General features: G+C 40.4%; 1 protein-coding gene across 1 annotated transcript; it reads left to right on the forward strand.

The window, feature by feature from the left end:
* Positions 1 to 1,761: 1,761 nt before the first annotated feature.
* LOC129695469 (protein shortage in chiasmata 1 ortholog-like) lies at positions 1,762 to 13,857 on the forward strand. The gene is made up of 5 exons (XM_055632444.1): positions 1,762 to 1,967; positions 5,166 to 5,408; positions 6,014 to 6,328; positions 8,173 to 8,295; positions 12,535 to 13,857. Exons 2-5 carry the CDS (start codon positions 5,315 to 5,317, stop codon positions 12,720 to 12,722), a joined length of 720 nt encoding a protein of 239 aa, XP_055488419.1. The 5' UTR covers positions 1,762 to 1,967; positions 5,166 to 5,314; the 3' UTR covers positions 12,723 to 13,857.
* Positions 13,858 to 14,637: the final 780 nt, after the last annotated feature.

Here is a 14,637-nt window from a genome sequence, read left to right on the forward strand (position 1 = left end):
AAAGTCTCCACTTTTGTCCCTATACCCAAAAAGGCAAGGATTACTTGTCTTAATAATAATAATAATAATAATAATAATAATAATAATATATTTTATTGTCATTGCACATCAGTGCAACGAGATTTAGTATGCAGCTCCAACCGATGAAAAAGAAAAGTAAAATAAATAAATAAATAAATAAATAGATAAATAAATAGATAAATAAATAAATAAATAAGCTGTGTAGAAAAGTAAAATAAATAAATAAGCTGTGACTACAGCTTATTTAATGATTACAGGCCTGTCACACTGACCTCTGTCGTCATGAAGACACTCGAAAGGTTTGTGTTGGCCAAGCTGAAAAATATCACAAACTCCCTGCTGGACCCTCTGCAGTTAGCATATCGGGCCAATAGATCTGTGGATGATGCAGTCAACCTGGGCCTGTGCTTCATCCTACAGCACCTGGACTTCCAGGGGACCTATGCGAGGATCCTTTGTTGATTTTAGCTCTGCATTTAACACCATTGTGTCAGAGCTATTACACTCCTAACTTTCCAAGTTGACTGTGCCTGAACCCCTCTGTCGGTGGATCACCAGCTCCCTGACAGACAGGAAGCAGCATGTGAGGCTGGGAAAGCTCATCTCGGACGCGCAAACGCTCAGCATAAGAGCACCGCAAGGCTGCGTACTCTCTCCTCTCCTCTACTCTCTCTACACCAACCTCCACAGACACCTCTGTCAAGCTTCTCAAGTTTGCGGACGACACAACCCTGATTGGACTGATCCAGGAAGGGGAGGAATCTGCCTACAGACAGGGAGTGTCACAGCTGGCGTCCTGATGCCGTTGCAACAACCTAGAGCTCAATGCTCTTAAGACAGTGGAATTGATTGTAGACTTTAGGAGAGCTCCCCCTCCTCTCACTCCACTCACCATCAACAACACCACAGTCACATCTGTGGAGTATTTTAACTTCCTGGGAACCATCATCTCCACGGACCTTAAATGGGAGGCCACCATCGACTCCACAGTCAAAAAGGCACAACTGAGGATGTACTTCCTACGGCAGCTGAGGAAGCACAATCTGCCACAGGCAATGATGGTCCAATTCTACACGGCCATTGTAGAATCTGTTCTCACCTTCTCCATCATGGTCTGGTTTGGCTCAGCCACCAAGCACGACACCTGGAGGCTGCAGCGAATCGTCCGATCAGCAGAGAAGGTTATTGGCTGCAACCTTCCCTCCATTGATGAACTGTACACTGCAAGGGCCAGGAAGCGAGCGGGCAAGATCATCTCTGACCCCTCTCACCCAGGCCACAAACTCTTTGAATCACTTCCCTCTGGAAGGCGACTCCGGATTGTCAAAGCTGCCACAGCCAGACATAAAAACAGTTTTTATCCACGAGTAGTTGCTCTACTCAAGTCAAAAATCTGTAGCCTCCCTTTGATCTGGTATTTTGTTGGTTCACATGCTTGATCAATGGTGTTTTATCATTAATGTTTAATGTTTATTATTATTAATGTTGAGTGTTTTCTGAGTCATTCATAACTGTCACTGTATGTCATGTTGTTACTTCTGGGCGGAGCACCAAGGCAAATTCCTCGTATGTGAATACATGGCCAATAAACGATAAACTTACTTACTTACTTACTTACTTTATCTGGAATCTTTATTCTCACATGTTTATCCATAGTTCATACTATTGTCTGGTTTTTGATTAGTAAAGAATTGCTGTTACATTTTGTCAGATCAAATGTTTCAATTGAAAGTTTTATAACATTTATAGCCATCTTCAAAATGTCATGATTTTTAGGTCTAGAATTTTGTACAGTGCAAGAACTGTTAACATAATATTTTGATTAAACTTTGGTTGTATTCCACTTCACAGTGCAATTTTAACAGAAACAACAAAGGATTTTCTGGAGTTTGAAATATGGCAGGCAGAAAATTTCTATAGTTCTATTGCATCTCTGAGGTTGCGAGGTAATGAGAACAAATATTATGTTAGACTAGTCACATTTTTGAACATATTATGCTGGAGAAAATGGATATTCCATGCAGAGAAACAAAAAATGTCATATTAATAATATTGTTTGGAAGACAATGTATCTTTACACTTACTCAATATAATTAGAATCTGGGGAAAATGCACATATTTTGCTCCAGATGAAATTGAAACTCTGGGTAAGCCTACATAAGTATTACCAGAGTTTGCACGAAATGAATATGTTTGAGATGAAAAGGAAAAGGATATAAAGACTAGAATTAAAAGTTGCTGCATTCAAAGAAAGGTCTCTGGAAACAACAGAATCTAGTTGAGAAATCAATTGTGCTTTCACAGGGTTCTTGATAATGTTATGATGATGCTATTTCATGCTTTCACTTTCAATAATTAGGGTTTAGTTTCCAAATATGTTCATGACAATAACATTTATGTGTAGTCATATGGAAGAATCTCGCCAGTAATATCAAGTGAGGTGTTGTCCAAAATTGTTCAATGCGCTTAACGTAAACTATTAATTTAGCCTGGGACCTATTGAAAACCATTGAGATGGCTTGACAGGGAGGATGTAGAGAAGATGGGGGTCAAAATTTAAAGGGATCACACATTTAAGAGAAAGATTATGACATTATTTCTTGGTGGGTAATTTCTTTGGAACTCTTTTTCAAAGGCGGTGGAAACAGGGTATTTGAATATAAGGCAGAACTATCTAAATACTTTATTGGGCTGAAAAGTTACTGCTGTAAACAGGAATGTGGAGTTCAGATGACAATCAGATTAGCCATAACTTTGCTGAATGGTGGAATGGGCAGAAAAGGACAATGTGGCCTGCTTCAGCTTCTAACTATTAAAGCTTTTTTAAATAAGGAAAATTACAAACGTTTGAGAGATAAGAAACTGTGTGTCTCTATACTATCTGCTATAATCAAGAACGGAACTCACTATCAAAACATGGAGGGGACGGGGGAAACAATTTTTTGGCGGCCACGCGCGGATGCGTACGCTCACACACACGCGCGAGGCTTCGGAGGCTCAATCCAGCGCCAAAAACGGCGATTTTAAAATCGGGATCACAAAGACTTGGGGGGGATGTCCCCCACCTCTACAAAACATGGGGAGGACGTGTCCCCTCTGGCCCCCCCGGGTTTTCCGCCCCTGGCTATAATAGCACATGAAACACCAGGATTAAGTATTAAATTCACTTTATAAGTTCCGAAGTCATTGAGTAAATTAAGTCCCCAAAAGAGAGAGTAGTGGAAGAATAGGTCATGTTAAAAGGGGCCTCAATGGAAAGTATATGGAAATTACGAGAAGTGGTGGGAGGAGAGCAGAGAATATGAGGTACATTAGGTGGGGTAAAGATCAAGAGATATAAAACCAGCTCAACGAACTAGAGTACAGATTGTGAGATCAGAGTAATTTTTGAATATGGATGCACATTAATCCCATGAGAGATTGGTGCTTGAAAATTTCCATTGCAACTGGTGGAGGTTTACTTGGTGCTACTGTGACCTTTTGCTATCTGATATCTGCTGATAACACATTGAGTTTTTAAACATAGTTATGCATCTGTCCGGCTCCTATCTTTATTTTGTCTACATATTTGCCTGTCTGGTGGTGTGTCTTCTAGATGAGAGTGAGGAAAGTGGAACTATAATTGCTGACAAGTGTAGAGATTGTCAACAGACAAGGCAAGTGAAGGATTTTGGGGAAAAGAATCAAGAGACTAAATGCCCTAAAATTAAAATTATAAAGATCAAGGAACATTTTATGTGATGTATCATCACATTATTAACATTGGTGTTGTGCTTGATAGTTACCCCCTACCTTAGCTCACTCGGTCATTAGATCATAAGGTCGTAGGAGATAGGAGTAGAATTAGGCCATTTGGCCCATCAAGTCTATGCCATTCAATCATGGCTGATCTATCTCTCCCTCTTACCCCATTCTCCTGCCTTCTCCCCATAACCTCTGACACCTGTACTAATCAAGAATCTATCTATCTCTGCCTTAAAAATATCCACTGCCTTGGCCTCCACAGCCTTCTGTGGCAAAGAATTCCACAGATTCACTCCCCCTCCTAAAAGAAAGTCCTTTGATTCTATGACCTCTAGTCCTAGACTCCCCACTAGTGGAAATATGCTCTCCACAACCACTCTATCCAAGCCTTTCACTATTCTGTATGTTTCAATGAGCTCCCCCCGCATTCTTCTAAACTCCAACGAGTACAGGCCCAGTGCTGACAAACGCTCATCATAGGTTAATCTACTCATTCCTGGGATCATTTTTGTAAACCTCCTCTGAACCCTCTCCAGAGCCAGCACATCCTCAGATATGGTGCCCAAAATGGCTCACAGTATTTTAAATGTGGCCTTACCAGTGCCTTATAGAGCCTCACCATTACATCCCTGTTTTTGTTTACAAGCCATCTTGAAATAAATGCTAGCATTGAGTTTACTTTCTTTCCTACCGATACTAGACCTAAAATCTTTGCTTCCAAGGCTTTATTAGCTCAAGACTTGACGATTTTAATGCTATCCCTCATTTAATAACCTCAGCCGACTCATTTGACTGACTGTTAAACTGCTTTGGCTTCCGATTTAGCAACACTACTATCTATGTATGCAAATCCTCTCATGTCTTCATTTCTTCTACCTCTTTTTTTTAGATGTAAGGAAGCAAGGCTTTAAGGGATGTAAATCCCTTTGAAATCATTGTGTTCTCTCTAATTATGACCTCTTACAAATCCCTGATGTTAATGTCTGTCTTTGCCTTAAACTCTGGAATGCACCCCACATTCCCCTCTGTTCCTCACCAAATCTCTCTCTCACTCTTGTCCTTTCAGTTGCATAGTTCTTTAGCAAAACTCCAAACATCCAAACTCTTTAGCAAAAGTTTGGATGTTTGCTTTGATAGATGCTTCTGTGACATGGTGTCAATTTGGGATTGATAAAAAATCATCTTGGGAGAAAAGATACCTCGAGATATTCTTGAAGTGTACAACACATTGGAGATTGTGAAATTTTTAAGGGAACTGTACATACATTCTTGAAAATAAGAAAACACATAATCTTTCAGGGAAAGCAATGATGGAACCCAAAGTTAAGGTTTTCTGTAGAATATTTTCTTACTGGTTTTCTTAATATATTGTTAATAGCTGTTCTTTATTTTTTATTTAGAACCTCGGATTAAAGAACATGTCTTCCATCATCAACCAGTTTCTGAGTTAATTTACCTGCTAAATGTCTCCCCAGAGGAGCTGATAAGTGCTGCAGTAAAAAGTTTGTGGGAAGAGTATGTGAAAATAGCTGCACTTCAGATAGACATAATGGAGCAACTGCACTTAGGTCATATTGAAACAAAAGAATTACCAGCTGCTAAATTCGAAGAATTTTCACCAGTTACCATGGTTCACTTGGAAAGTATGTTTTCTGATTACATTCCACATTAAAATGTATCTAATCACACAATGTTGTGAAAAGAATTAATTTGCCTTTACGTAGAATAATTCAGAATGCTTATCGTTAGTTCTCTCAGTACTTAGAAATCCATAAACTTTGCATGTTATATAATCTTTGACACGCATATGATATATTTTAAAAAGCATAATGGTTTAGTTCAGTCCTCAAATATAATTTGTGTCTCAGTAAATTGATTGAATTATATATTTTTATTTATTTTCATCTCTTGTGAATATAATGTAGTCATGTTTGAAATGTTAATTGTGTACTACTGCAGGAGCCTTGCCACTTCAGTAGTGGTGCAATTGTAATCTAAAGTCAGATTAGGCTTTAAGCACAAATTTAGCATTAGAGAGAAAACAAACCCATATTGTGCTGAACTTGCAGTCTTAATGTAATCTCAACTGACTCTAATGCATTTCATGCTCTTGTGTACTGCTGCAATACATAAAAGGTCTGGCCAATTATGAAAAGACGAACCATAAATTTATACCATAGTCCTTATGGTAAACAAATTAAATTTAAATGCTCCAGTAATAATGTTTATCTCCCACTTTCTTTAACAGAATGTTCTGAAAGCCCAACCTTAATAAATGGGAATAATAATGTTACTGTTAAAACATATTCTGAAGATGAAGAAACAGCATATTCTGATGCACAGCAAGACATAAATATTGGAAGTGAAGCATTACCTTTGAAGTTACAAAATATAACAACCATTTCCATTACGAATTCCATTAGTTGTGAAGATAATAGTGGTCCCAAGACAAAAACGTACGAGGAAGACTGTGATCCTCTCAGCAACTTCATTATGCTAAGATCCAAGAAGGTGGCAGCTTCTTGTCAGACAAATAATAACGAGGAAAATCAGATTTCTGCCAGTAAGTTGCAGCAACCCCGCACAACCCCACCTCATTTTTAAAAATTGACTAATTATTCAATTGTTCTTTGCTATAGATTTTGTTTAAGCTCTGTTGTTCGGGTGAAGTTTGGGCTGTCCTTGAAGCCAAATAAGAAAATACGCAGTTCCCAGAGCAATTTCAGGCCGCACCTTTATTTTTCCTTAAAATATAACTCAGATTCACAAGTATAGTTTGAAAAAAAAATCACAAAGTACTGGAGTAATTCAGCAGACCAGCCAGTATCTTTGGATGACATGGACTGGTGACTTAGAGTCATGAAGTCATATGGTGTGGAAACTTGCCCACGCTGACCAACATGCCCCATCAACACTAGTCCCACCTGCCTGCGTTTTTCCCAGAGTTATCTTCAACCTTATGTTTTCTGTTATTTAGTATACCACTCCCCCCATTTGTACCATAAAGGTAATTATCTCTGTATGGAGAAGTAATTGGGTCAATTTATTAAAAAAGTCTGTTAATTGCTGGGTACAACGACAAAGAGCAGCTGTAATCTCAAGGTTGCAACGGATAAGAACCTAGACAGAATTGTGAATAATTATCCCTCCTTCATGCTTGGATCCCCGGTATGTTTTTGTTTTTTTGTTTATTTAGTTATGTTAAAGTGTTTTTTTTTGTGTTTTTTGGTGTTTTTTATGTGGGGGAAGAGGGCACGGTGCGGGGGATACCGTCCTTCAGCCGCTTCCTGGTGAGGACGCGACTATTATTCGAGTCGCGTCCTCGCCCCTCCCTCCCCCCACAGCGGCCTACCTACCTGGATTGGCGCGGCCTTTCCTGCCGGGATCGACCGGAGCTCCAGCAGCGGCGGGACAGCGTTGGAACATCGCGGGACTGGCGATGCCTTACCGGGGGTCGCCGTCTGGAGCCCGGAGTGCCGGACCTGCTGCACCGACATCCTGGAGCTGCGGTTTGCGGAGCTCCCAACACGGGCGGCGCTGATGGACAGCGCGGGGTCCTGCGACTCTGCCCGGCTCGACCTGTGGACTAAGGAGCTGCAGACTCCGGCAGCGGGAGGCGGCTGATCAGGGGGTCCGGGCCGCTGAGGAGGAGGCTGCTCACCGTCGGGGTTCGGCGTCGGCGTTCCACCAGCCCGGCGTGAGGGCCTGAACATCGGGCCACCCGGGGCGGCGACTGCGGGTGCTCGGAAGGCCCCGACCACGGATGAACACGGAGGGGAGGCTGGCTGGACTATGGTGCCTTCCTCACCTGGGTGCCATTTATGTTATGTTGTGTTGTGGACTTTCTGTGTTTGTGCTTTTTTTTAATTTTTAATTCAATTTCAATTTTATTTTTAATATGTTTTATTATTTATTTATTATTTATTTTTATTATTTTTCTTGTGATTTTTTTTAACGATACTGCCTGTACGGGAAATTCATTTCGTTGTCTCAAATTGAGACAATGACAATAAATTTGAATACAATACAATACAATACAAAAGATCACCCGAAGATAAGAAAACCTATTTTTTAGCGGTGTGTATTAGTTTTAATTATCATCAGTTATTTACAACCGCCAATGTTTTTTTTAACTAAACTAGCTGTGCTGTGAAAGCTAAATACATTGAATATATACAAATAACATCTATTTATTACCTTCCAAACATCCTTAGATTCCCTATGTTGGCCATTTTTTCCATCATCCCTCCCCACTATGCAAGGTCTAGGGTTGGACAGATTATAACCTACTCATTTTATCATTTTCAAAATTTCTGACTTATTTCTACTTTCCTTATATATTGGAAAAGGTTCGTCAATTAGCTTTCTGAATTGTCAGCAATTGAGAGATTTGGTTTTCTATTTCAGATGACGAAAGTGCTCTCAACATTGAAGTGAGCAGTGAATCAGTGAAGGCACTGAAGACAGATTCGGTGCAGGAAAGTGGCCAGCAAGATTTAAGTAGCTTTATAATAGAAGTTCAAGCATCAGGTATTCAAATTTCTTTAACATTTTAAGATAGAAATTGTCATCAAATTGGTGTAAAAATTAATGCTTTTGCGTACTATTAACATAAAGAACCATCGCTGCACTGAGAGTAGAACTATGCTAGGTTTTTTATCATTCGAGTGTAGAATAATTTTAGGCTACATTAGAACATTACTGCAAAGGTAAGGTTGTCAAGGTATTTACTGTAAGTTACTCAGTTCCCTGGTTCAAGCATCTTGCAATGAAAATTTAAAATAGGATCATAAAAGATGTAGTTGAATATGATTAATTCAATAAAAGACCAAATATCAAAAGCCAGTTTCCAAATTTATGAGTAGTATTTTTAATGCATAAAAGCAAAATACCTGTACTACAAAATACTATAAAATACTACAAAATGCTGGAAACTGGAAATAAAAGTTGAATAAAATACTGTTGGATGATCAGCCATGATCATATTGAATGGCGGTGCAGGCTCAAAGGGCCGAATGGCCTACTCTTGCACCTATTTTCTATGTTTCTATGTTTTCTATGTTTCTAAAACTGAAAATACGCAGATCAGTCAGCATCTGTGGAAGGTGGCTATTGCAAATTAATCTTTCATCAGGACAAAGAACAATTAGCAATAAAACGTTTTTGTTTGCTGAGAAAGTGAAGAGATAGAACAACCTAAGTACAGCGTATGTAGAAAGTATTCAGACCCTTCACCCTTTCCACATTTTGTTACGTTACAGCCTTATTCTAAAATGAATTAAATTCATTTTTTTAATCATCAATCTACACACAAAACCCCATAATAAAAAAGCGAAAACAGGTGTTTAGACATTTTTGCAAAGTAATAGAAATTAAATAACTGAAATATCACATTTACATAAGTATTCAGACCCTTTACTAAGTACTTTGTTGAGGCACCTTTGGCAGTGATTACAGCCTCAAGTCTTCTTGGGTATGACGCTACAAGCTTGGCACACCTGTATTTGGGTAATTTCTCCCATTCTTCTTTGCAGATCCTCTCAAGTTCTGTCAGGTTGGATGGGGAGCGTCGATGCACAGCTTTTTCCAGGTCCCTCCAGAGATGTTCGATCGGGTTCAAGACCGGGCTCTGGCTGGGCCACTCAAGGACATTCACAGACTTGTCATGAAGCCACTCCTGCGTTGTCTTGGCTGTGTGCTTAGGGCCGTTGTCCTGTTGGAAGGTGAACCTCCACCCCAGTCTGAGGTCCAGAATGCTCTGGAGCAGGTTTTCATCAAGGATCTCTCTGTACATTGCTCTGTTCATCTTTCCCTCGACCCTGACTAGTCTCCCAGCTCCTGCCGCTGAAAAACATCCCCACAGCATGATGCTGTCCCCACCATACTTCACCGTAGGTATGGTATTGGCCAGGTGATGAGCGGTGCCTGGTTTCCTCCAGACGTGATGTTTGACATTCAGGCCAAAGAGTTCAATCTTGGTTTCATGAGACCAGAGAATTTTGTTTTTCATGCCTTTTGGCAAAGTCCAAGCAGGCTGTCATGTGCCTTTTACTGAGGAGTGGCTTCCATCTGGCCACTCTACCATAAAGGCCCGATTGGTGGAGTGATGCAGATATAGTTGTCCTTCTGGAAGGTTCTCCCATCTCCCCAGAGGAACTCTGGAGCTCTGTCAGAGTGACCATCGGGTTCTTGGTCACCTCCCTGACCAAGGCCTGTCTCCCCTGATTGCTCAGTTTGGCCGTGTGGCCAGCTCCATGAAGAGTCCTGGTGGTTCCAAAGTTCTTCCATTTAAGAATGACGGAGGCCACTGTGCTCTTCGAGACCTGCAATGCTGCAGAAATTGTTTATACCCTTCCCCAGACCTGTGTCGCGACACAATCCTGTCTTGGACATCTACGAACAATTCCTTCGTCTTCATGGCTTGGTTTTTGCACTGACATGCACTGTCAACTGTGAGACCTTATATAGATAGGCGTGTGCCTTTCCAAATCATGTCCAATCAATTTAATTTACCACTGGTAGACTCCAATCGAGTTGTAGAAACATCTCAAGAATTATCAATGGTAACAGGGTGAACCTAAGCTCAATTTTGAGTGTCATAGTAAAGGATTTGAATACTTATGTAAATTAGATATTTCAGTTATTTCTTTTTGATTACTTTGCAAACATTTCTAAACACCTTTTTTTCACTTCTTCATTCAGGGGTATTGTGTGTAGATTGATGATAAAATAAATGAATTTAATCCATTTTATAATAAGGCTGTAACGTAACATAATGTGGAAAAAGTGATGGGGCCTGAATACTTTCTGAATCCACTGTAGTCATTTCAAGTGACGCAGCAATTTAACTTTGGCAAACTGCATTCGAAACAGATTAGGTAACCATTTTACAGAACAGCCCCATTTAATCTATAAAGATAATCTTGAGCTTCCAGTTGTATTTGTCCATCCCACTGTATCTGTCTACATTCCCTCGACATGAGCTCGTCTTCTGATGAAGCCTTCAGGACAGTGTTGAATTTCACATCTTCAGCCATTCTAATCTCATGTCTGACATTTTTAATATTCATTTTTTTCTCCCCTTTTATTACGGGTAGTTCTGTTATAACATTATAGTTATATTCCTAAGAAACCATGTTAAAGAAAATTACAGAGAAAAAACATGGGGCAGCACAGTGGTGCAGTTGGTAGCTCTGCTGCCTCATAATCGGCACGGACTTGTAGGGCCGAGATGGCCTGTTTCCGTGCTGTAATTGTTATATGGTTTTGTTATATGGTAATGCGTAGGGGGCGCTGTTCTGGCAGCAGCCATGTCAGCAGCGCGTCAGTTTTTTCAACCTTTTTTAATTTTTTTAGTATGTTTTAAAGTATGTATTTAATGTTCCTTTGTGTGTTTTGTGTGGGGGGTGGTGTGGGGGGGTAAGGGGGAAACCGCTTTGGTCGCCTCCTCCATGGAGAGGCGAGTTTTTTCAGGTCGCCTCCCCCGTGGCCTAACATCAAGGATCGGCGCGGCCTTTCCCGGAGACACGCCCGGGGGCTTCAGCGGCGGGCGCAGTGTGGAGTCTCGTTGTGGAGTGGGTGAGCCCTCGCTGGAGGGGAGTGCTCCGTTTCGCTGGCCTGGGGCTGCTGGCAGCCTGAAGCCGCGGTCTGCAGAGTTCCAGCTGGCGCAGCGTCTACAGCCCGGGATCCCTCGTGGGGGACCCGGGGGAACAAGAAGCCATCACTGCCGGCCCGCGGCCAACTTCTACCGCAGGTCCGGCATGGACTCACCATCACCCCTGGAGGGGAGCTTCGACCGCCGGCCCTGCAGTCTACAGTGGTTCTGGCTGCGGCGGAGACTTTAAATCTCGACCGCCGGCCTGCGGCCTACAACAACTTAAAGCCGCGGTCTCCGGTGAGGAAGAACCGATCCTGGACTGACTCTGGACCCTGGTCCTGTCCACGGGGGGGAAATGGAGGAGGACTGGCCAAATTTTGTGCCTTCCACCACAGTGATGATTGCTGTGGTAGATGTTTGTGTTACAGTTTTATTGTGGCTGTGTGTTCTTTATTATTGTACTGCTGCTGACAACCCAAATTTCCACCGACCCTGGTTGTATGGCAATAAATTATATCTATCTATCTAATGCCAGAGCCCGGGTTCAATTCCGAGCTTGGGTGCCGTGTGTGTGGAGTTTTCACATTCACCATTTAACTGTGTGGGTCTCCTCCAGGTGCTCTGGATTCTCCCACATTCCAAAGACGTGGGTTTGTAGATTAATTGACCTCTGCAAAATTGCCCTTAGTGTTGAGGGAATGGATGAGATAGTGGGATAACATAGAACTAGTATGAACGGATGATCAATGGTTGGCGTGGACTCGGTGGGCAAAGGAAATCGTGTTATAATTAATTTGGCCCGTGTAATGCAAATAGTGTTCCTAACTAATTAGTTGCGCTATATCCAACTCATGCTATTGGAAGCAGATGTCACTGCAGAACAACCTGTATTTCAAATATCATCCTGGTTACACCATGTTGATACCTTATCACACTTTCTTAACCGACAGCCACAACCACGTGCCATTTAATATCTCGTTCTACGGCCAAACACTTCCACACCATTTTCTCTGCAACTAAGGACTTGTTTTATCTATAACTTTTCTCGGTTTTGATGACGTGTCATTGACCTAAAATGTTAATTCTATATCTCCACAGATACTGCTAACCTGCTGAGTATTTCCAGCATTTTATCATTTTGTTGACTGGTAATAGTTTTCTTCTGCTTGCAGCCAGCCAATGTCGAGCATATCATCTGTTGGAGGCTGCAGCAATCCCTGTGCTGGAGGACCTGAAAGGTTGTGCTGTTTCTGTGGCTGTGGCTGTGACAGGGACATTTAGTACTCTTGCTTTTGACCATACTCGGTTTTTCCTAAAGCACCAGGAGAAGGTAATAAGTGACAGTGTTAAACAAGGTTAGTCTTAAAACTTTACTCACATAAGAAGCATTTACTTAGAAACACCAATTAAGAAATATTGTAAATAAGTCCACTATGAAAATGATTGGTAGCGCATAACAATTGTTTATATTTCATTAAAATTGTGTGTCGTGACATACATCCTGAATAATGTGGTTCCTAAAGTAGCTTTGAAAAATTGACCTACTATTTGGATTCAACAAATAATGTACTATACTGATAAATGGACAAAAATAATCTAAAGAATATAAAAATTAAATAAGGGCAGCATGGTGACGCAGCAGTAGAGTCGCTGTCTTACAGCGCTTTCAGAGACAGAGACCTAGGTTCGATCCTGACTGCAGGTGCTGTCTGTACAGAGTTTGTACATTCCCCGCGTGACCACGTGGGTTTTCTCCCAGATCATCGGTTTCCTCCCACACTCTAAAGATGTACAGGTTTGTAGCTTAATTGACTTGGTATAAATATGAAATTGTCCCTAGTGTGTGTTAGATAGTGTTAATGCGTGGAGATCACTGTCGGTGCGGACTCGGTGGGCCGAAGGACCTGTTTCTGTGCTGCATCTCTAAACTAAACTAAATATGTTGTTGAAATTATGTAATCTTCTCAATTTAGCAAGTCTAAATGGATTTAGTTTCATAAATGTGGTAATACTATTCAAGATGGGCATCACGATTACTTAAATCATTCTTAAATTAAAGAGCACAATGTCTTGGTTATAAACATTTATAAAACAAATAGATCTAAATTAAAATTAAAATACATCATTCAATATGAATTGATGAACGTAAGTGCATAATATAAAGCAATTGGATAGGAATAAACTTGCTGATCCATCCACACATTTGCATTTATATGGTGCTTCTCATAACTGCGTAATGTGATAAAATGACAAAAGGCATGGTCATTTCTATTCAATGCTTGATTTTTTTAATATCAATAATTCATGAAAATAAAGCACAAATTAATCTGTGCTATTTTAATATTGTGTAGATATTATACATTTGAGAACATTTTAGAAATTAATTTGTCTAGCTCATGTTTACTTTTTCTTAATTAGTTTGCAGGTGGGTAAGCTTTCACATCCTGCTGAGTAATAATTGTGATTTAAATTGCTGTATTTAAAAGCAGAACATATCTGCTGACAAATGAAGCAAACAGGCTTCACATATTTCAATAAACACAATTAATATTTACTTTTCTTGTAATTCCCAATTTTCATATTCCCTTTTCCCTTTTCAGCTTGTGGTCTGCTTATCATAGCCATTATTTTTTCCAGTAACTCAATGCAACCAAAATGTTATATGGCAAATGGTTTAACTGTGCAGTTCTATGTTTTGTTGGTCCTGCAATATTACTATTATGTAATAGATTTACTTTTGATGTACTTTGTGCTCAATGTGCACAAGTGATCATTGTGTCATGTAGTCAATATGATCTGTGAAAAAGGAGGACATTGAGACATATTGTAATCTTACAATAGATTAAATCAGAATATAAACAATTAGTCAAGAGCTGCACTTAGGATCAATGAAAGTCACCACTGTCTAATGGAGCTCGCAGTGAAAATACTAGTCCAGTAGCTTTTTGTAATGAAAAGGAATGAATCAGAATGTCAATATGGTGGGACTCAAATTTGGTGCAGTTTCTCTTTGCATATGACATGCTTACGCACAAAGGTGTCTGGGCATACACTACTATCAAAGAGTGTTCAATGCATATTTGAGTGTATTTTCTTGCAGTTCATTTTAACATGCACAAAAAGCCAGCCATCCTTCAACACTATTCAGAAGAGACTAGCCTGACTAGCTCTGTGGCAATGGTTTCTTATGCATGGATTCTCCAGGTTAATGGCCTTTAACATTTTTATGTGCCCTTCATTCTCAACCTTCCTCACTATATGTTTCGGGTCCCTAC

Source organism: Leucoraja erinacea, chromosome 3, assembly GCF_028641065.1.
Source record: "Leucoraja erinacea ecotype New England chromosome 3, Leri_hhj_1, whole genome shotgun sequence".
NCBI lineage: Eukaryota > Metazoa > Chordata > Chondrichthyes > Rajiformes > Rajidae > Leucoraja > Leucoraja erinaceus.

Coding starts and splice junctions, on each gene's coding strand:
- LOC129695469 (XM_055632444.1), top strand. CDS start 5,315: ATGGAGCAACTGCACTTAGGTCATATTGAAACAAAAGAATTACCAGCT. Junction 5,409..6,013: donor TACCATGGTTCACTTGGAAA/GTATGTTTTCTG, acceptor TTTCTTTAACAG/AATGTTCTGAAAGCCCAACC. Junction 6,329..8,172: donor GGAAAATCAGATTTCTGCCA/GTAAGTTGCAGC, acceptor TTTCTATTTCAG/ATGACGAAAGTGCTCTCAAC.